The sequence below is a fragment of the Sceloporus occidentalis genome, unplaced genomic scaffold (assembly GCF_023333645.1).
Source record: "Sceloporus occidentalis isolate IW3139 unplaced genomic scaffold, rSceOcc1.0.p SCAF_1, whole genome shotgun sequence".
Classification (NCBI taxonomy): Eukaryota; Metazoa; Chordata; class Lepidosauria; order Squamata; family Phrynosomatidae; genus Sceloporus; species Sceloporus occidentalis.
In genome coordinates this window covers 216,360,115-216,383,373 of record NW_028316981.1, presented here as the reverse complement: position 1 = coordinate 216,383,373, position 23,259 = coordinate 216,360,115, and the positions used below count along the sequence as shown (strand labels likewise).

General features: G+C 41.1%; 1 protein-coding gene across 1 annotated transcript in view; it reads left to right on the top strand.

Annotated features, from left to right (window-relative positions):
• The first annotated feature begins 9,550 nt into the window (after positions 1–9,550).
• CLCN1 (chloride voltage-gated channel 1) overlaps positions 9,551–23,259 on the top strand; it is a 158,887-nt gene continuing 145,178 nt past the window's right edge. The window contains exon 1 of the mRNA XM_089488891.1: positions 9,551–9,689. Coding sequence (XP_089345017.1) covers positions 9,639–9,689 — 51 coding nt within the window. The 5' untranslated portion in view covers positions 9,551–9,638. The remainder of the gene's footprint in view (positions 9,690–23,259) is intronic.

Genomic DNA, 23,259 nt, shown 5'->3' with positions numbered 1-23,259 from the left:
CATTAAGTGCCATAGGAGTCAGGGATTTCCTTTGTAATGCAAGCAGTATCTTTGTAGGACTGATTTTTCACAGGAGTTTGTGCCTGCTGGGACACTGGTAATTATTGGCTCCCTCTTCTCCTCCAAAGGTATTAGTTTGGCCTCAAGGCCTCTGTTCATTATTGCTTTAATTATTTTTTACTGTGATTAAATACTGCTTTTTATAGACAAGTTATCCTTCAAAGTAAAGGTGAATTAGTGGTCTTAGCCAACACTTGGTTTCCCTTCTTATTTGGAACAGGAACTCTTTTGCTCTTTGTTGAATATGTCTATAGCTAGGTCTCGAAAGATGTCGGGAAAATGAGGAAAATGTGGGTTTTACTCATTATTTGTGAGAATCTGTTTGGGCATTATTTCCTCCACTACTGCAGCTTGGAAGGATGTGAAATTTCAGGACAGTGTCCTAGAAATAAAGATGGCAAAACATCAAAAATTAGTTTTATTTAAAGATATGTTCACATACTCCATATGTCCAGTGGAACAACATTCTAGACCAGTGATGGCGAACCTATGGCACATGTGCCAGAGGTGACACTCAGAGCCCTCTCTGTGGGCACACATGCTGTCACCCTAGCACAGAGTTTGCCAGAGTTTCCTACTAGAAAGCCAGAGGGACACGGCACTTTGCAATAAATAAGTGGGGTCTGGGTTGCAGTTTGGGCACTCGGTCTGTAAAAGGTTCACCATCACTGCTCTAGACACAACTGGAATAGACCCTTTTTATATAATGTATTTATTCTATAGTTTTAAAAAGCCATTACAGTTTATAGGAAAAGGAAAATGAGGCAGAATAATCTAGAGGGAGGCCCAAATGTATAGGTTCTTGCCTTGTGAAGGTCCTTTCCCCCCCTTCCTACAACTGTAGCCATAGGCATTTCTGGCTCAGGTTGGCAACTTAAGGCTCCCACACCCATCAGGTAAAAATAGAAGCATGTCAGCATCTTTTCTACATATTGGTGCTAGATGACTGTGCCAGTGCAACTGTCTCATTCTAGCTTGGTAAAGGAAAGGCCAGGCCTTTTTTCACTGCCATTTTTTAAAAGGAACTTTTACACATAGATAACCTTCATGTGCCAAAATAAAAAGTACTCATTTTCTAATAGCTGTGCCTCTCTGTTTTTTCTTCTTTGCGCTTGGGTTCTAGATTTGAAATGTAATCTGTGTTCAGAAACAAGCCTCTCACGGCTGTTGCCAAAGGGCTGGTATACTAGGAAATTCTTCCAATTTTTAAATCTTGCTCTATATTGAGAATTGAAATTCTGTATAGTTCTGAGTAGTTGAGAAGCTTTTGAACTTTCTAAATAAAGAACCTTTGGAATTGAATGAGAGAGCATTTTCTTAGTCTACAAAACAGTGATACCTTTATTGGTCAACTAAAATGAACAAACTACATCATACAAGCTTTCAAAGGTTCATCAGGCAAAGATGTTAGAAATCATACAGAAGAAAAATGGGAAAGGTAGAACCACAGATGTGACATCTGGTGTTAGTTAAGGGGGATGTCAGTGCAGGCAAAGTCTACTCCCCTTCTTGACCACCTAGGAACAAAGGGTACAGACAAAAATGTCAAATCCATTAGCAGCAGCCGAATAACTTCCATTGAGATCCAAACAAACTGTCCTGTGTGACGCTGACACTTTCATGTGTACTGTTTTTAAATAGCTACTGCCTTGTCAGCCTAACAGAGGAAGGATGTGCTTTTCAGAGGAGGGAAAGAAGGCACAGTTTCAGGGAGATAGGGAGGGAGGTGACAAAATATCAAGGAACGGGAGCACAAGAGGATACTGTCTGCCAGTCTAAATAGCCCCACTGGTTTGAAAATACTGCTGCTGAATGTCTGCTGCCATTCAGGACCTGATCTGGGAGGAACAAGCTGACCTGGTTGGATGAGTCTAGGTGGGGTTAGTCTCTCAGTTTTGTCCACCAGGATTCTCTGTGAAGCAGCAGCTAAGACCTGGGGACAGGAGGTGGAATTGCAGTGGTCTATTGTGATTCCATCCACATGACCAGGTGTCCCCTCACACAGTCTGCAGGTTTGGAGTGTGTTTGTTTAAAGGTGGGTAGCCAGGGCATAATAGGGATTGTGTTGGTGTACTGCCCACCCTGCTGCACAACAGTTTCCCTGAGCTAGCTGGGATGGTCTCGGGGTTTGTGTTGGAGTCACCATGCCTATTAGTGTTGGAGGAGTTCAACATCCATACTGAGAATGCTCTGTCAGGAGTGGGTCAGGACTTCATGGCCTCCGTTACAACCATGGGTCAGTCCCAAATGGTATCAAGCCCTACTCATGCTGGTGAGCACACTCTGGACCTTGTTTTTTGTGCTAGGTTGGGTGATGGTGATCTTGGTTTGCAGGAACTCTCCACAGTTCTGTTGTCATGGACAAATCAGGTGAGGTTTAGATTCACTGGGACTCGGAACCTCTGCAGAGGTGGGGGCTGATTAGAATCATCTGCTCCAGGGGGCTGATGGATCCGGATGGATTCCTGATGGCTCTTGGGGAGTTTCCTGTCACCTCAGCAAGTATAAGTAAAAGTTGCCAATTGTAGCCCAAATGAAAGAATTTTGGGGGTGAAATCTCAAGAGTTAAGTCTCAGTCCATAAGGTACCACTTGTCCAATTTTCCCCTGTAGTGTCAAAATTCGGTTTCTTCAAATCCAGCAAACATATTCAGAGGGCGGCTGTGTTGGCCATGTAGCAAAGTGCACCTAAATCCACAAAACAGTAAAACCTTTTTGGGGCCAACAAGCCTTTTTCTTAGTGATTTAGGTGGGGTACAGACTGCCCAAAAAGGGAGGTCTGCCAGTGCCTTGTTTTGCTGCGCGAGGAAGCCGCAGCGGACAAACCGCGCAGCTCCCTCGTGCAGCAAAAAGCGGGTTCTTTCTGCGGCGCCAATGGTGCACTCACGATATTATAAGGGGATGTGACGTGCGGATGCTAAGCGCACGGGCGCTGCCATTTTGACACCCTTGTCACGTGCTAGGGGTGAGGCATGTATGGGAGGTGCGCCATCAGCCAATCCCTAGCACATGACAAGGGCACACTATAGGCCCATCTAGATCAGGCCATAGCACCTTCGTCTCCAAAGCATTCCCATATCTCAGTAATTTTGGATTTCATTTTGTAGATCTTGTGGGAATTGAGTATGGATTACTGTGAGATGACAGATAAGACTTCTCCTGATGCTTCATGTACCGTGGCCTCATTGATAGAGCCACAAAGACAAAGTAGTTTCTGACCAGGTATAACCACACTTTTTTTAAAAAATGAAGGATTGCATAAAGTTGCCATTAAGCTATGTAGCATCCATTTACTATGATTGCATAAGGGCAGATGTTATTTTCTCCATGTAACTATCTCCACAGTGTATTTTGGACTTAGAGAGTATGTGTTAAGTTTTCTGAGGAAAAACAGGCAAAGAAAAAGGTTAATGCTAGCCTCAGGTTTAGAGGGTAAAAGCTTTCATGAATATGTCAGGCAGACCCTGGGATCCTTATGAGATCATCAGATGGGTTAATAGGTGAAGATGAAAATAAAGATGCTAAAATGGCAGAGATAATGAGCTGTTCTTTTAGATGCTTTTACTCATCGTTTGCTGACCAAGGGTGTCACCAAACTCCCTTAAAGGCACATATACTGTACATACACACATCTTATTCTTGCTCGTCTTCTCAGAACCCACTCAAACTTTTCTATATCCTTCTTAAAATGAGGTGCCCAGAACTGAATACAGTATTTCATATGAGGCCTGACCATGCAGAATATAGTGAAACTATGGCCTGGTACAGACAGGCCTCGTGGCACGTCTTGATGATGTGCTAGGGTTGCCTCAAGGCATCAATTACAGACACCCCACAACCCTAGTATGTATTCCGTAAGTCAAAATGGCGGTACCCTGTACAGATGGGCGCCGCCATTTTGACATGACGCATGCTTAGCATCTGCATGTTGCGGCATGATACTGACGTGAGTACGCCATTGCCACACTGTGGTGTCAGTATCGCGCCGCAAAAAGAACCCATTCTTTGCGGGGTCTTTTTGCTCCACGAGGAAGCCATGTGGTTTGACCACTGCAGCTTCCTCGTGGAACAAAACAAGGCGCTGGCAGACCGCCCTTTTTTGGCGCTATTACTTCTGTGACTTAGAAACTATTAATACTGGCTAAGATATCAATTGCTGCCATTGCTGCAGCATCACACTGCTGGCTCATATTCAATTTATGATCAACAATAATCCCAAGGTCCATTTAACACATAACATTGCGGAACCTAGTATCCCCAATCCAATAACTGTACATTTGGTTTTTTATGGCCTAAATGTAGAATTTTGTATTTGTCTCTGTTCAATTTTATTTCATTATTTTTTGCTCAGTTTTCCAGTCCTTTTGAATTCTATTCCTATCTTCCACTGTGTTAGCCACTCCAGTTTTATATCATTTACAAATTTGGTAAGAACTTGCTCCACTCCATCATCTAAATTATTTTTTAAATAATTGGAGTGCATCACCCACAGGCCAGGACCCTGTGGCACTCCAGTTGAGATCTCCTTCCAGTCTGAAGCACAGCCATTGATGACAACTCTTTGAGCACCGTTTTTCAACCAGTTATGGATCAATCTGTGAAACTGTTACTGGGGGGGGGGGGGGGGAGGGGAGGCTTGAAAATATGTTACTGAATTGTGCTTTGATGGATGAGTGTGAAACAATGGGTGGAATAACAGAAGGCAGCTAATCCCAGTACAGAAGAGTTTGTTAAAGCATTCATTTGGTGGCACTGAGGGATACAGTTGACAGAGTCAGTAGGGCGTGGATGTGTCTAGCTGATGTTGAGTGATTGAAGAAAAGGAGGTCTGAATGCCTGGCTTGAACTCTGTTGTCTGTTTCAAACTAAGCACTGGCACTGGTTAATGTATCAAATAACCTGCAATATATATTAAATGAAGTTGAACTGATGCAAAAACATGGAGACTTCTAGAGGAATCCATTGTTCTTTGCCTACAAAGAAGCCTGTGACCTCACTGAAATGGAGACATATTGGATTGCAAAAGAGGTCCTGTTGTAATCCTGGATTTTGAAAATCTCCCTATTGCAGCATGGCCAGAAGGAGGAGGAGCCTGCCTGCAAAAGATATTCTCCCCAGCATACCATCTTTACAAAGGACTGAAACAACATGCAGGCATCTGACTAACATCTCCAATTGTTGTTGTTTTTTTCTTCCTGTTTGGTTTGTAACATCTTTCCTGATGAAGAAGCCCATGGAGCTTCAAAAGCTTGCAACAAGTATATTGTGCATTTTGGTTGGCCAATAAAGGTATCACTGATGGAATTTTGTTTGTGCTTGTTAATCTGTTGTGCTGGCCAAATGGCTGTAATAAAGTTATTAAGGTTAATCTGTTAAACCTTTCTCTGACTGGCTTCCTTCAGCCTGAATCGGGATGGGACAGGGGGTGGATATCACATTTGGCAAAAAAGAAACCACTTTTAAACATACTGGTCCAGACGCAGGTCACTTGGGAGTTTATCAGACAAGGGAAATTGGAAGTATAATCCAATGGCAATCTGAACGCAATCATGGGGTTTAACATTACTGCATGATAACCCATTACGTGCAAATTCGGGCAATAGGAAGTCAGTCCGAACACAATCATGTGGTTTCACGTTATTGTGTGATAGACTGCCACATGCAAATTCGGGCAATGGCATGCTATTTTCAGGCAATGGGAAGCCAGTTCAAACGCAATGAGCATTCACGTAATTGCACTAAACTAGCGACTTTAAGTGAATGTGTTCTGGCCCCACTTTCTTTTCATTTGAATTTAAGAGAAATTCCTCCCGTTTGATAAACTCCCTGGAAGCCTAAGACCCAAATCCAAAAAGGGATTTTAAAGGGGGACCAAAGAGCAGGGTGAGAGTGGCTGGCTATTCAAGGCTCAGAACTGGATGCAACCTTGGATAGGCCAACATAATGCCATCTGTTCCATATTTAGTCAGTTTGTTAATCCAGATATCAAAATATCAAAAAGGTTGTTTTTTTTCCCTTTTAATCTCAGCTCATCTCAGCAATCATGTTAAAATGTTATGGCCAGGGTACCCTCTGATGTATTGCGTTTCATGGAAGGAAGAGTGCAACTTCTTTCACACTTAAGAGGCTGTAGTAGATTTTAAGATTAAAGAAGTAAGTAGCAAAACTACAATGATAATTTGGGTATTTTTGCATTTTCTTTCATGTGTGAGTCTTTCCTTTTATAAGAGCTTGTGAAACTTCCTTTGAAGTACATATTTGTTTTCTGATTATTGTAGACTGCTGCTGGAGAGAATCACCCATGATCTTAAGTGTCCTGCACTAATACACAAAGCATGAGAGATAAACTTGAACTCTGAACATGAAAAGGGAAATATGATTTTCCAGGCATCACTGAAACCAGTTGGGATGAGGCTTGTGGTTGGAATGTGGCAAATAGACCAAATGAAAAAGGAGGAGGAGGAATATTATATGTCAAGGATGTATATACCCAGAGATGCCTTGAATAATGGGGAAAAACTTCATAGTATGTGGCTAAAATTTAAAGGTGAGGGGGAAACACGGATATCATTGGGATGGGTCAACTCCCAACCCAGACTGAAGTCTTGGATCATGCCTTCCTAGAACAGAAGAGCAGACATTAAAAAAAATATCTGGAAACCAAGCCCTATGAAGAGATGAGCATGTTTAGCTTGGATGAAGAGAAGATTGAGAGGTGACATGATAGCCATTTAAAAACATTTGAAGGGTTCTGTAAAAGATGGAGATTTCTGATCCACAAACCACTGGATCCACAAACCACTGGATTCAATTTGAAAAAAGAGATTCCACCTAAATATCAGGAAGAACTGTCTGATAGTGGAATGGACTGCTTTCTATGGTGGTAGACTCTGGAAATCTTTGAACAGAGGTTGAATTGCCATTTTTTCCAGAATGCTTTAGCTTGTATTCTTGCATAGCAGGGGGATTGGAGTAGATAGCCCTTTGGGTCCCATGCACTTCATTTCTGTGATCATATAACCCCCTGCTGGCATAATAAATCTTTCACTTACAGAAATGTAAAACTTCAGAACTAGTGATAGATACCATTGTACATGCAAGTGGCATTGAACAATTGTGTGGTACATTCTGCTACTTGAAGGACTGGGTCAAGTTAAACTGTTGGCTGCATCAATAGAGGTATAGTGTCTAGATCAAGGGAAGTAATAGTGCCACTCTATTCTGCTCTGGTCAGGCCTCACCTGGAATATTGTGTCCAGTTCTGGGCACCACAATTCAAAAAGGATGTTGAGAAGCTGGAGCATGTTCAAAAGATGGTGACTAAAATGGTGAAGGGCCTGGAAACCATAAAGCCCTATGCAGAGAGACTTAGGAAGCTGGATATGTTTAGCCTGGAGAAGAGAAAATTAAGAGGTGACATCATATCCCTGTTTTAAGTATTTGAAGGGATGGCAATATTGAGAATGGAGCAAGCTTGTTTTCTGCAGCTCTAGAGTGGGACCCAGAACAATGGAGTCAAGGTAAAGGAGAAGAGATTCCATCTCAAAAGAGCTGTACAACAGTGGAATATTTTGCTTTGAAGGGTGGTGATGTGTCCTTCTTTAGAGGTTTATAAAGGTTGGATTGCCATATGTTGGGGCGGCTTTGATTGCATATTCCTGCATGGACTCTTCCAACTTTGATTTTAGGTTACAAGCAAACATTTGTCAAACTTCTCCCTATATTAGTTTTAAGATTGGTGGGAGGGGACTTCCTAGCAATATTTCAGTGCCTTTTTGTTCTTTGATACAGAAAATTCTACCTAAAACCATTGGTGATCATTAATCATTTGAGTTGCATTTTGAGTTCAAACATTTCTTAAGTACAAGTATTTCTGAGATGGCCCCCTTTTATAGATTTCAGGGGTGGGAAATCTGTGGCTCTCCTATTCTTGTTGAACTAAAACTTACAGGGTTCCTGATGATTAGCCATCCTGGCTGCAGCTGATGGGAGTTGTAGCCCCAAGAACATGGGAAAGACTGCAGACTTCTTATCAGAAAAATATTTATAGACATGATGTTTAAGAAACGAAAACATATTTAGACAACTTGTTCATCAAACACCATGTAATTCTATGAGGTCAGTGCTATTGAGATAATCAGAATACATGAAAATGTGTAGACATTCTTTAAGTGGTAACTTTGAGTAACACAGTAGAATTGCTTGGAAGGATCCTCATAGAACAGTGTGAGAAATAAGGGATGAAGTAATGGATACGGTACGTATGGTCCCTAATCTTTACAACACAACGACCTACTGCTGGCTTCATTGAGGCCTGTTTGCAATGCTGGTAACTATAGCTTGCTTATAAAACTTGGGAGATTTGAACATATCTTTCCAGGAGATGCAGTGAAGAGTTGGTCTGCAAAAATCACAGGAAATGATTAGTTAACCATTGGTAATATTAAAGATTTTATACAGACATATAATGATGTTTAGATTACTTATGTTGCATGTTCTTCAGATATTGTATATAATTGTTACAACTTTTTAAAGTTTTATTACATTGTTGATTTGGAGTGTAGGAAATCAAATACAGTGCGCCCTTGGCTTACGCGGGTGATCCATTCCGGACACACACACACCGCGTAAGCCAAATTGCACGTATGCTCAGGCCCCATTCAAGTGAATGAGGCTCATGCATGCAGTGGTGCAGCGGTGTGTGCGTGCCACAGGCGCGCACCCCATTCATTTGAATGGGACTTGCGCCCCGCGTGCTCATGCATGGTTCTATGCAGCTTTGCGCGTAAGCTCAAAGCTGCGTATAGCGCCCCCGCCTATAACGCGGGCACACTGTAGAATTGTATAAAAATTGTTACGGCCTGAACAGACAGGCCAAAATAAAACTGCTTCAGGTCACTTTGGAGCTATGCTGTTTAAATGATGCATGTGTCCTAAGAGGCCGAAAGTTGAGCCAAAGCCACGCTGCAGTCCTAAGGACTGGAGCACAGCTTTGGTGCAGCTTCTGGCCTCTTAAGATGCAATTGTCATTTAAACAGCATGCCTCCAAAGGGACCTTAAGCAATTTTATTTTGGCCTGTCTGTTCGGGCCCTTAGTGTACAAGGATATTCAAAGTATAATATTATAGGCTATTTGAGGAAATAATCTTATTAGCACTCATGCTTGGGAGGTTTTTTCCCCTCTTCATTTCTTTTTGCTTTTTTCCGTTGGCTTCACCCAGTCATCAAATATCATTCTCCTGTGTACTTCTTGAACCCATATTCCTCATGCTTCCCATTTTAGGCTCATTGGCCTTGGACAGAAACAGCCCTGCCCTAGCCAGAAGAAAGAAATCTCATCACCTTTTAATTTGCTGGGCTGTCTCAATGCCAGGACAGAGTGAGACGGATTAGAGCATAGACATGACTGCTGTGTCACCAACATGAGCAGAATGGGGGTCTCTGGTTACACATCCTTCCACCCTGCTGGAGCAGTCGGACCATTTCTGCTTTTTCCCTTTCTATGAACCTGCAACAGGGAGGCAGAAAGGAAGGCACCTCCTCCACAATGACCAGTTTTCCTATTTCCAAACTTTGGATATGAGTAGAGACACCCCTCCAAAAAAGACATTACGGTATCAGCAGACACTGGTGAGTAGACTGGGATTCCTAGCTTTCCTCTCTCATCTACACAAGGTACCAACTAGGGAGCCATGGATAGCGAAAAATTATCTTGAAGGAATAAAATATTATCAGCATTCCTCCTTTCTCCCCAGGCATTTTATTTATTTAGAGAGGTTTTGCAACTTGCTATTTGGGGTTTTTTTTATGGTTGCTGGACTGGGAAATAAGGTTATTTGAAAGGAGAAAAGGCAGACATATTGCAATTTCAAATGAAGCAAAAAGATGCTCCAGGCTACAAAAAAGGCTGTAACACTGAAGCTCAAGTCACTGGCTCAGTTCATTCCTCTTTATAATGAAATCTTCAGCGCTACTACAGTCACCCTTTCCATTTCTTATGTTGTTGGTCATTTGGTATCTATAGCATACATCGCTTTACTGTTTGGGCATGTTTTGTTCTGTTCTCCTAAGTAGAAAAGTATTCACTTCCTTCTGTTTGTTTCTAACTTGTTTAATCTTGAAAACTACCTGCTAGTACAAGGGTATGCATTGAGAATTACTGAGGAATACTGGAAAGCGTATAGTATATTTATATAGAAGATATAGTATGGTATGCAAAATTAGTATTACCATGGTCCATGATTTGTGTATTGTAATGCAAAATAATAAGTTTCATAGTGCTGTGTTGAACTTTTAGCTTTTTATTAAGATTAACATTTATTTATATGTGTCGTCCATGTACATGGCATTTACAGCAGAACAAAACAGTTAGAACTACTTCAATAAAATAAAATACTAAAATACAATACTAAAAATACAATAATAAACAGCAATGTAAAAACACAAAATACAGAATGAAACAGATAATAAATTATAGTAGTATAAAGCCACATTTTAACACCATATAGTAGTTGTTTCTCTGTTTTCCACATCTGATTTAACAAATCAGCCCAAAGAAGAAATAGCAGAAAGAAAGAAGTTGACTGTTTCTTGTCAAGAAGTCCTGTATGTTTAGAAAAGCAAAGCTCTCCAAGATCTTGGACAGAGAGCTTTCTCAGCTCTGCTACCTGAAAATACACTAGGAACTGAACCCAAATGATGGTTATTTTGGATGTCTTGACTTGAGCAGATCACAAGCCCTTCACACCACATTGTTGGAGTGATGGACTCATGAGATCATGTGGGAAATGTCCACAGCAATGCGACTGTTCCAGGGAAATGCGCTGCTCCTGTCAGAACTTCCTTTGTCATCCAACCATCCTTAGGGATACTGTTGTCCAAATGCGACTGAAAAGTGTCAGACCATTGCCATGCTGTAACAGAAACAGATTATTTTCCAGTAATATAATATATCAAGCTTAAAGTGAGAAATACTGATAGTTTTCAAGCATCATAGATGGATGTTAAACATTAGGAAACATGTTTAATACATCATGCAGCATGAAACATGATTTGGCAAATGTACCTGTAATAGTAAATGGCACACAAACCCCTTTTTTTGTAATAAAGTGTAGCTGTTTGATGTGTGTGTTTCTACTACCTGTTCATCATATTTAAACATGTGAAACAGGTGTTACAGGAGTAATTTAGCAATAGAGCAAAATTCCAGTAGATGTTGGGAGTCCTCTACAACTTTCAAGGGAAAAAAAAAACAAACTAAGGGGTATCCTTTTTTGAAGTGGGAGATTGAATTAGACCAGTGGTTGGCTTCCGCTATTCAACTTTGTCAAACATGATTCCTTCAAGTACTTCAGTGGTGCATGTGACATCCCATTCATTTCAGTGGTGGTGGTAGATTGGGAAATTTATGGGTGGTGCAGTGACAGAGTGGTGTAGTGAATACAGTACAGGACTGATGCCCATGAGACTTTTATATAGACCAAGGCACATGAAATAAGAAGAAGTAGAGAGTAGACCCACCATTGAAATAAATTAATTGAACTTCTGCAAGACTGCACTGTAACAGATTACATAAACAAGATACTTTTATCAATCCTTAATAAAAAGCCAGAGGGAATATGTCACTGTTACTCAGCAATAAACAAAAACAGTTTTGTTGCATCGCAGCTAATTCCAAATAGTCAAAAAGGCAAGCTCAGTTCATAGATGCTTTTGGTACCAACTGACACCTACTAGGTTCACTAAAAATAATCTGAAAATTTAGTATGATCCAAAAAAAATTAGATTTAAATCGTTTGATCTGATTGATTAATCAGACAAAACAAAATACATTCTTAGCTGTGTTGTGGATTGTACTGTATGACTGTACTGTATGGTTGGGTATGGAAACCATGCCCTATGGAGAGTGGCTTAGGGAACTGAGTAGGTTTAGCCTGGGGAAGAGAAGGTTAAGGGGTTCCTAGATAGCCGTGTTAAAATATTTGAAGGGATGCCTATTCTGCTTTGGTTAGACCTCTCTTGAAATACTGTGTCCATTTCTGAGCACCACAATTCAATATATTGGATATTGACAAACTGGAGCATGTTCAGAGAAGGGTGACCAAAATGGTGAAAGGTGTGGCAACCATAAAGCCCTATGAGGAGAGACTTAAGGAGCTGGATATATTTAGCTTACAGAAGAGATGGTTAAGATGGGACATGATAGCCATGTTTAAATATTTGAAGAGGTGTCATATTGAGGATAGAGCAAGTCTGTTGTCTGATGCTCCAGAGATTAGGACACGGAGCAACGGATTCAAACTAGAGGAAAAGAGATTCCACCTCAACGTTAGGAAGAACTTCCTGAGGGTCAGAGCTCTTTGGCAGTGGAAGATGCTGCTGCCTCACAGTGTGGTGATGTCTCCTTCTTTGGAAGTTTCTAAAACGAGGCTAGATGGCCATCTTTTGTGTAGATTACTTTCTCAGATGAGAATTAGGGATTATAAACCTAAAACAATGGTCGAGTTTGTGATGACTATCTGGAGCAGTATTCTTCCAGGGGTGTCACTCTGATAAAGAAAATCTTCTCCTACCCAAGAGTCCGATAATCCCTTCCACAACCTTTTGCTTTTCAGATATGTTGGATTACAGCTACTATTATACCCTAGCTAGCATGGCTACTGAAAGAGTGAAAATCTTTTCCCTTTGCTTCATTCATTTGTATGGATTAGGGCAGTGGTTCCCAACCTTCCTAATGCCGTGACCCCTTAATACAGTTCCTCATGTTGTGGTGACCCAAACCCATGAAATTATTTTCATTGCTACTTCATAACTGTAATTAAATAGGTGTTTTCCAGTGGTCTTAGGAGACCCCCATGAAAGGGTCATTCGACCCCCAAAGGGGTCCCGACCCACAGGTTGGGAACCATTGGGTTAGGGGAAAGAGTTTATAGGCAGAGAAAGGGAAAATATACTTCCTTCAAAGAACACGATGCAGGGGAAGCATTAAGTTAATGATCAGATATCCTGCCTTTTTTATGATGAATAATTTTATTTATTGCTATTTTGCTGTATTTTCAAATTCAGATGTTGTTATTTGCCTGGAGCACCATTTTTATTTTTAGCAGAGATACAAGCTATAAATAATCTCAAATTGTCTCCCCTCACAGTAAAGTAACTTGACTGCAGCTGGCTCTTTGGTAGATTATATCCTTGATTCATTTCCTTTCTAAAAATGGTTTTTGAAAATGCACTTATAATGTCTGGACATAATTTATCTTAGCTGAGAAACTAGACAAAATTAAAGACACTGTCTAGAAGGAAAGAAAAGCAATAATGCAGTCATAAACCAATCTACTTTAAACCAAAAAAACAAAACATAGAACCTGACTGAGGGCTTCTGTTGAGCTTGGGTGGACATATTAATGCCAAAAAATGGCTTTGCTAAATACAGGTCTACCTGGTTGCTAGTCTTACTTCTTTTTCTCCTTATTTAGTCTTTCAGTTTAATGAATACCCCTTGAGTAATGACACACAGCAGGCTGATTCTTGTTAGGATTCCTCAATGCCAGCCCCAGGCCAGATTGTTTTTGAGTGGACAGTCATTTGAAGGATCTGTTCCTGTCTGTGAGAATGGAACCAAGATATGTTTTGAAACACAGATGAGTCATGAGAAAATACAAGAATGCATCTGCCAAGAAGCTTTTTTCTTATGTAGCCCATGATGAGAAAGGCCAGTAATATGGCCAATATATTCAAGTCTGCTTAGTTGCATCATGTCACTTACTATGCTAAAACTAAATCTTAGATCTGTCCTTTGACAGGAAAATCTGACCTGAGTTTAGGACATAGAATCATAGAGTTGGAAGAGACCGCAAGGGCCATTCAGTCCAACCCCCTGCCATGCAGGAACTCACAATCAAAGCATCCCTGGCAGATGGCTATCCAGCCTCTGTTTAAAAACCTCCAAAGAAGGAGACTCCACTATCCTTGAACAGCCCTTACTGTCAGGACGTTCCTCCTAATGTTGAGGTTGAATCTCTTTCCCACTAGTTTGAATCCATTGTTCCGGGTCCTGTTCTCTGGAGCAGCAGAAAACAAGCTTGTTCCCTCCTCAATATGACATCCCTTCAAATATTTAAACAGGGCTATCATATCACCTCTTAACCTTTTATTTTCCAGACTTTGTTGTTGTGTGCCTTCAAGTCATTTCTGACTTATGGCGACACTAAGGAGACCCTATCATGGGGTTTTTTTTGGCAAGCTTCTTCATTGGGGGGTTGTCATTGCTATCCTCTGAGGATGAAAGAGTGTGATATGCCCAAGGTCACCCACTGGGTTTCCGTGGCTGAGCCAGGATTCAAATCTTGGTCTCCAGAGCTATAAACCAATGCTCAAAACCAATACACCATACTAGTTACTACTACAGTAAGTAAAATTTCGTATGGATCTTCCTGAAAGTGGTTGTGGTGTGCCATCGAGTTGTTTCTGACCTATGGCAATCCTAAGGCAAATCTACACAGGTGTTTCTGGGGCTGAGATTGTGTGACCCACCCACACTCACCCAGTGGGTTTACATAGCAGAGCAGGGATTGAAACTTTGGTCTCCAGAGTCATAGTGCTGGTGCTGGAGCATGTGACATTTACTCCATTTAGCCAGGACTAGGTTGGCAACTGGCAGCCAGAGGACTTTTTTTTCCAGCCACCCCAAGACTCTGGAATGACGTGCCAGAAAAGATTCGACAGTTGAATATGCTGTCCGAATTTAAAACAGCATTGAAGATTAATCTCTTCCAGCAGGCTTATCCAGATGACTTTTAAACTGTGAATTTTAAATGACTGATTTTAAATGTGGATTGTTTTAATAAGTGCCTTTTTACATTGATGTGTGTTTTAAATTGGTGTGTTTTAAACTGATGTTATTTTTAATTGTTGCTGTCCTCCACCTCGATCCATAGGGAGAGGCAGGTAAGAAATAATAATAATAATAATAATAATAATACAAGAGAGCTTCACTATCTTTACTTATCTCTAGCCAATGAAAAAAAAATCTTTTATCTATAACCCCAGCTGGGGTTCAGTAGGAGTTGTAACTATCCTACTCAAGAAAGACAGTCACTAGCCTGACTGAAATGAGCGTCATCGCAGGTGCATTAGTTGAGATAATCGAGGAAGTTCATTTTAGGTCAGGCTAGTGACTGTCTCCCTTGAGTACAATCATGGAGGTGTTTCTTATCTTACTTGCATTCCATGACATCTGACATTTATCCCAGAGTGGCATTAAATCTGAGAACAGTTTTACACTAACACACACACACACACACACACTCTATATACACACTTTCACAGAGCTACCTGCCTATATTAGATGTTACACCATTTATTTTACACTTTATAGATTAAATTCCTTCCTTTAAAGTGCATAGGTTAGTAAGTTTACATAGGTTTATAGGTTGAATTCCATCTTTTAAAAGTTATATGAGTAGGTCGAGAAGTTGACAACTATATCTCTGGCCTGTAACAGTATCATGTATCAGTGAAATGGCACTTTTGCGCTACCACAATAAAGAGTCTAACCAAATCTTAAAGTAGAAAATGTGCCCTTCAAGCCATAGGGCCCCCTCAGCAAACCGTGCCCTAGTTCCTACCCCCCAAAAAAACCTTTCAGCTCTAAGGCAGATCTAAGGGGCCATTCCCACTGGGTATATAACGCGATGTATATTGCTGTGGATTTTTTTCCTGAGTCATAATTGAATCTGTCTGGGGGGCAATCAAGCAGGCATGTACTGTAAAGCCCATCTGCTGCTCAGGCACTCAGGCAGAGGTGAAAAAAGAAAAAATAATAGTTTAAAAAGCTGTTCAGTGGGTCTCCTCACATGTCGGTCTATGAATGTGGAGCAGAGGTGAGGTTGCAGGGGGCGTAATGTGTTTACTGTGTTTGGAGCTCAATGCAGCGCAATCGCCTTACCCTGCTTCCCAACCCACCAGGGTAAAGGCTATGTGAACGGGAGAAAATGGTGCCAGTAATGCAGGAAAGAGAACAAGCGGGTGACACCCCCAGGCCAGCCCCTTGAGCACTGCTCCTCCCATCCCCAAGTTCCCGAATCAGACACCCTTTCGTTCTCATTTGTATGCTGCGAATCAGACTCGGGAGGCACAGGAAAACTCGCTCAAAATGCACTGTTAAATTAAACTGCTTTATCAACCACTGATTCGGGTTTTTTCAGGATAATTCGATCACATGGGCGTCAGATTTGCATTCCAATGGGAACGATATCAGAGCAATGCGGATTGAATGCACGCTCAAATGGGAACGATGGGAACTTAATTCGATTCCTGATCCGCATTATAACCCAGTGGGAATGGGGCCTAAGAAATCATTACAAACAGCCCTGAAAAATAATCGAATGAGTGGATGCAGGAATAACAACAAGCAGAAAAACCCTAGCATCTGAAGTGTGAAAACTCACAGTTATTTAAATCACTCTGGTCAAGCATTATGTTTGTCGGGAGCATGAGATCACTCCTAGGGAGGTGCTTTTGGAATCATATTTCTTATTGGGGACTCTTTAAAAAGTACCTTCAGGAGTTTAGACAAACCATCCTATTACCATTCAGGGTAGGGACTGCTGCCTTTGTGTGGATGTGTGTGTTTACCTTCAGGTCTCCATGTTTTGTCAGTTCCTTCCTCTGAAATATAGCCTACAGCATCTGGTTTTCTGTGGTGGTCTCCCATCCAAGTACTAACCAGGGCTGACCCTGCCTAGCTTCCAAGATCAGACAGGCTCTGGAACCTTTAGGATGCTGCCTTTGCTACTCCAAAATTCCAAGAACTCTTTTCCGTCTTAAGGCTGTTTTGAAACTTTAGCTGGCACCAAATGCAGCGGTTCATGTGTCAAGCTATATTTCTCTTGGGGGTGCATGTCACAGTTTATGTACCTTAAAGGAATGGCAGCACTGAGTTCTCTCACTGGGTGGTGTAATGAATCCACACCACATGCTGAAACCAGCTGGTATATATAGTTTTTAAAACACAGAACTGCTTTCATTTGCATGTCTGTAATGCAATGTGGGGTGGGAGCTACCTCATTCAACCCTAAGTAGGGTGTGGTTTGATCATTCTCCAAAATCTAACGGCCAAATATAATGCACACCTTGAATTTAGGAAGCACCACAGAAATCATTCTGTTAGTTTCCAGTCTGGAAATACTGCATTGTGAGAATGTATAGTTGCTGGGGGTGAGCTGGTCATGCACACCCAAGTACTCCTTCAAGTTGTTTTCTGACTAACGGCAACTCTAAGGTGAACCTATTGTGGGGTTTTCCTAGCAAGAGTTGTTCAGAGGAGATTTGCTGTTGCTTTCCCTGAGGCTGAGAGCCTGTGACTTGCCCAAGGTCACCCAAAGGATTTTATGGCCGAGCAGGAATCGAACCCTAATCTCCAGAGACATGTTCCAATACTCAAAGCACTATGCCACACTGGCCTTCATGCACATCCATACGACACCATTATGTGTGATAAGGTGGCTGTACAGCCATACATCCATTTAAATCATGTACTGTATTAATGGCCGCTTCAGGATGGAAATACAACCCCGTTTGCAGCAGGGATCCCTGCTGTAGTAGGAAGGTTTGGACAATATGTGTATTTTTTTCTGTGTGAGTATTTGTGTCAGGAGTAGCTATTCTTATGAGCAATTGAATATTTTTTATATGAATAGACGTCTTTCAGCAGCTGTACATTTGTGCCCAAACAAATTGAATGTTTCTGTGCTTGTATATTTATTAGTATGTTTGATTATTTAATCAGTTTGCAAGTACTGAGGCTGAGAGCATGTGACTTGCCCCAAGTGAGTTTTTATGCTTAAGTGAGAAATAAAATCCTGCTCTCCAGAGTTATAGTCCAGTGCTCAAACCACTACACCATGCTGGCTCTCTATGGTATAAGAAAATACGTAAAATCTACCTAGACCCCAGAGAAAGAACAATGTTCCGATCACATAAACAAATGAACAATCCTCAGTGTGGCTGACTGGTACACTCCCTCTGGTTAACCATCTTTATGAACCCTGCTTCACCCCAAGCCAAGTCTGCAATGCAGGATAATGGTTAGGCTTAAAAATGCTTGTCCTCGATTATCACAGCAGCCCTTGACATGCTGGCTCAGAACTAATTCAACCCACAGGCTATAAAAGGTTTTTTTTTATCTGCAGCAACATAAATAACTTATAATTTTTAAAAAACAAAACAAAACCACAACACTACCAGCAGCATAAATAACTAATGTGCTTAGAGTACAATTAAAACCGGAGCTCCCCAGTTGTCTTCCCTTAACATCTGCATTTTCTCTTCCTGTCTTCCAAATAGCCACCTTAACTCATAGGACTTTCTCTCCTCCTGAATCCCCTCCCATCTTCCACACTCCCTTCATTTGTTGTTGTGTGCCTTCAAGTCATTTCTGACTTACGGCAACCCTAAGGCGACCCTATCCTGGGATTTTCTTAGCAAGATTTGTTCAGAGGAGATTTGGCATTGTCTTCCCCTGAGGCTGAGAGGGTGTGACTCACCCAAGGTCACCTAATAGGTTTCATGGACAAGCTGGGAATCGAACCCTGGTCTCCAGAGTTGCAATCCAACATGCAAACCACTATGCCATGCTGGCTCTCCACTCCCCTTCTATCACCAACCACCCCAGAATTGGTCCTCCTCACTTAAGGTTAACTTCAAAGGTAAAACAGCAAGATTGTGAACATGTATTTATTTGTATGCTGCCTTTCTCCTGGAGTGTTCATTTTCTTTCTGTCTGCTTCCTTCACTCTCCAGCTCTCACATCCATACATGGTAATTGGGAATACAATGGCCTGAATGATTCTGACTTTAGTGCTCAGTTGTATGTCTTTGCTCTTCAGTATCTTTTCCAGTTCTTTGACCTTCCTTATTAACTGTTTCAATTCCTGAATAGCTTCTGCTAATACAGTTGTCCCTCCATATCCGCTAGGGTTAGGGGAACAAGACCCCCGTGAATATGGAAAAACCGCAAATAACAAAAACACCATGATGTTTATCACACTATACTCTTATAGTGCTACTATTCCACTTTGACTGCTCTAGCTGCCTCCTGTTGCATTCTGGGATTTGCAGTTTTAAGGAGGGGTATTTAGAATTCTCAGGCAGAGAAGTTCTCTGCCTGAGAATTCTACATACCCCTCCTTAAAACTGCAAATCCCAGAATGCAACAGGAGGCAGCTAGAGGAGTCAAAGTGGAATAGTAGCACTTTAAGAGTATAGTGTGATAAACATCCATGTTTACCTGAAGGACACCTCTCTAGGAATCTCTAGGTCCTCCAGTGCAACTCTGTGGTCAATGTCCAACATACACTGACCATAGAATGGCACTGGAGTAGCTACAAATGGTTTTTCAGTGCAACTTTTAGTTAAAGTTGACCACAGAGTTGCACTGGAGGACCTAGACAGTCCTAGAGAGAACATATTAATGAAATCCGTGAATAATCAAATCCGCAAATATCAAAGCTGCAAATATGGAGGGATGACTGTAATATGGTGTCGTCTGCATATCTTAGTTTGTTAATGCTGCTTCTTCCTATCTTCACTCCTCCTTTTTCTGATTCTAATTCTGCTTTTCTTATGATGTTTTCACCATTTAAGTTAAACAAGTAGGGTAATAAGATGCAGCCTTGCCCGATCCCTTTGTCTATTGGGAATCACCCTGTTTCTCCGAATTCTGTTCTGATTGGGGCTTCTTGTCCTTTGTAAAGATTCCTCATTAGGATTATCAAATGTAGTGGCACCCCCATGTCTTTGAGTTCATTCGGTAGCTTTTCATGATCTGTACAATCAAATGCTTTGCTATAGTCTATGAAACACATGGAATTATTTGGTGTGCTTCATTGGCCATCGTATGTTTGCAATGTGGTCCCTAGTGCCCTTTCCTTTTCTGAATCCTGCTTGCATCTCTGGGATTTCACTCTCCATGTATGGTTGGAGTCTATGCTGCAGAATTTTGAGCATTATTTTGCTTCTATGTGAGATTAATGCTAATATCCTATAGTTGCTGCAGTCTTTTGTATCTCCTTTCTTGTGAATTGCATTTGCAGCCTGTTGGCCACCACTTTGTTTTCCATATTTGTTGGTATATTTCAGTTAGCACTGAAGTTGCATCTGTCTGAAGGCACTTTAGTAGTTCAATTGGGATACCGTCTGTTCCTGGTGATTTATTTTTCCTATTTCCTTTATTGCAGATTCCACTTCACGTATTACCCAGGGTAAAAAGCAGCATAGAAATGAAATGAAATTATATAATATTATTTTTCTGGGGCTCAAACCCACTCTCAGTAGCCTTGTCCCTATGAAATCAAAGCACTTTCCTCCTGACAGCAGCCTAAAATGTTGTTGAGGTGAAAAAATGAGGGAAAGCCTAGCATGGCTATTTTAACTAAAGTGTTAATAGCTTATTTTGATATTGTTGCTTGGATAGGCTTTTGCGTCATTTTATTATTTTACATGCGGACTTGTAACTTGCCAGTTAACCCAGATATGGTACCTAAACAACAGTAAGAAGAGCTATGCAATAAAAAGTTATTAAAGCAATACAATATAAAACACATCAATTATTCAAACAACCTACAAGGAGCAGTAATAAGCATAATCAGTCAGCAGGCAATAAAAAAAAATATGTCCGTAGAGAAAGCAAATGGAGTTTGAAAGGAAGAAGCTGCAAACAGGCCTATAGCTTCTCCACTGGCTCCCACACTTCTCTCCCTGATCATGCGCCATCATACCAAAAACACATACACATATGTTCCATGAACCTGGAACATTACATTTGAAACATGTCTGATGGGGAGGGGAATAACTCACCTGTCATACATTAGCCAAGATCCAGTGTGGCACTGTGGGTTTCCATAGCTGAGCAAGGATTTGAACCCTGGGAGATTATCACACTGTGATACTAACCTGTTGGCAACCCAAAATAAATGAAACCACTACCTTAGTGCTGCAGTCGTGCATTAGATCACACTTGTCTTTGAAAACTGGGATGTCTTTGAAATTATAGTGGCAGGAACTGATTGCATTCTTGGGAACGTGACTTTTTTAAAAACACTGAACATGTGTAACTGCACGACTTCGACATCACTAGAAGGGAGGGAGCAGTGAAGTCTTGCACTGAGAAGCTTGCAAGATCGTGCAACGATAGCGTGTCCAGTGATCGCATTGGTCACTGGATGCAATATTATCATGTAATTTCAGTTATTCATGGGTTATACCCCTGAATGAAAAGTGGCGATTTTAATGCAAGGATAACAAAGGTTTGCACACTGCTTCATGTGGTCAGGACTGTTGCCAAATCAGAACTATGCCAATTGGTTTGTGCTATAATGGATAGTGTGATAATCTCCCTGGTCTCCAGCATTGTTGTCCAACACTCAAGCCACTACACCACTCTGGCTCTCATGTTAAGTGTATTGAAGTAAGCCAACCTAGAAGTTACCAAAGCATTCCTGAGAGTTTTGCATTATGGTGCATTTAAGTATTTCTCAGAGACATAGCTGTGTTAGTCTGGAAAATCAGTATGGGACAAAATCCTGTAGTACTTTTGAGATTAATTGAAAGAAAGAATTTGGGAGCATGCGATTTTGTAGGCTTGAGCCTCCATCCTTAGATGCATGTACTCTTTGTGATCTTGTCTAGTTCCTTCATAGCTGCCATTTCCATACTTAATCTTCTAATTTCCTGACTGCAGTCTCCATAGAATCATAAAATCATAGAGTTTGAAGTGACCTCAAGGGCCATCCAGTCCAACCCCCAGCCATGCAGGAAATCACATTCAAAGCATCCCCGACAGATGGCCTTCCAGCCTCTGTTTAAAGACCTCCAAGGAAGGAGACTTCACTACATTCGAAGGAGTATGTTCCACTGTCGAACAGCCCTTACTGTCAGGAAGTTCCTCCTAATGTTGAGGTGGAATCTCTTTTCCTGGAGCTTGCATTCATTGTTCAGATCCTGTTCTCTGGAGCAGCAGAAAACAAGCTTGCTCCTTCCTCAATATGACATCCCTTCAAGTATTTAAACAGGGCTATCAGGGCTCCAGTCTGATCAATGTTTGATCCAAAGTAGGGGAATTCTTTATTTCTATTTCCTCATTGTCTAGGTTGAATGTACATTAGTCCTATGTGGTTGTGGTTGTTGTTATTTTAATGTTCAGCAGTAAGCCTGCCTTTGCACTTCCTACTTTAATTTTCCTTAGTAATGGTTCCAAATCCATGCTGCTTTCTGCTAGTGTGGTGTTGCTGTATATCTTAAATTGTTGACGTTCCTTCTTCCGATCTTCACTCCTACTTCTTCCCGGTTTAAGCCTGCTGTCCATATATTTCTGTATATAAGAGTGAATGGATGCATCCTTGCCTGATCCCTTTGCCATTTGGGAACCAGTCTGTTTCTTCATATTCTGTTTTAACAGTAGCCTCATATGCTAAGTACAGATTCCTCATCAGGATTATCGAATGTCATGGCACTCCCATGTCTTTAAGAGCATTCCATAGCTTTTTATGATCTATGTAGTCAAATGCTTTGCTATAGCCTGTGTATTTTCAGCACTGCAGCTGGACTGACTCCTGCTTATGTTAGGATTTCAATTAAAATAATCTCCCCGCCTTACTATTATGTCTAGACTATCTGAAAGACCAATATCCCATGAGTGATCATGGATACAGAACAGTTATAGATGAGTAAATCTAGGTAAATGTTTCATACTCACAACTGCGATTTAGGAGATTATCACATTAGCTTCGCTGCTGGGATAGACCTGGCATTTTACTTTCTTAAGGTGGATCTTACCATATTCACCCATCACTGGGCAGTATGCAGTCCATATGAAACTTTTCAAGAACGGGATTTTCCTGTTCTTGAAAAGATGTGGGACAAGTCCAGAGAAGCCTGGGTTGCATACGGACTGCATACTGCTCGGCGATGGGTGAATGCAATAAGATCCGCCTTAAGAAAGTTATATCCCAGGTCTATCCTGGCAGTGAAGATGATAATAATAATAATAATAATAATAATAATAATAATAATAATAAATTTTATTTTTACCCCGCCTTTCCATAGTTATGATCAAGGCGGCTTACAAAATTTAAAACATTACAATACAAGATAAAAATTCAATATAAAAGTTAAAAGCATTACTACAAGGAACAGGAACAGG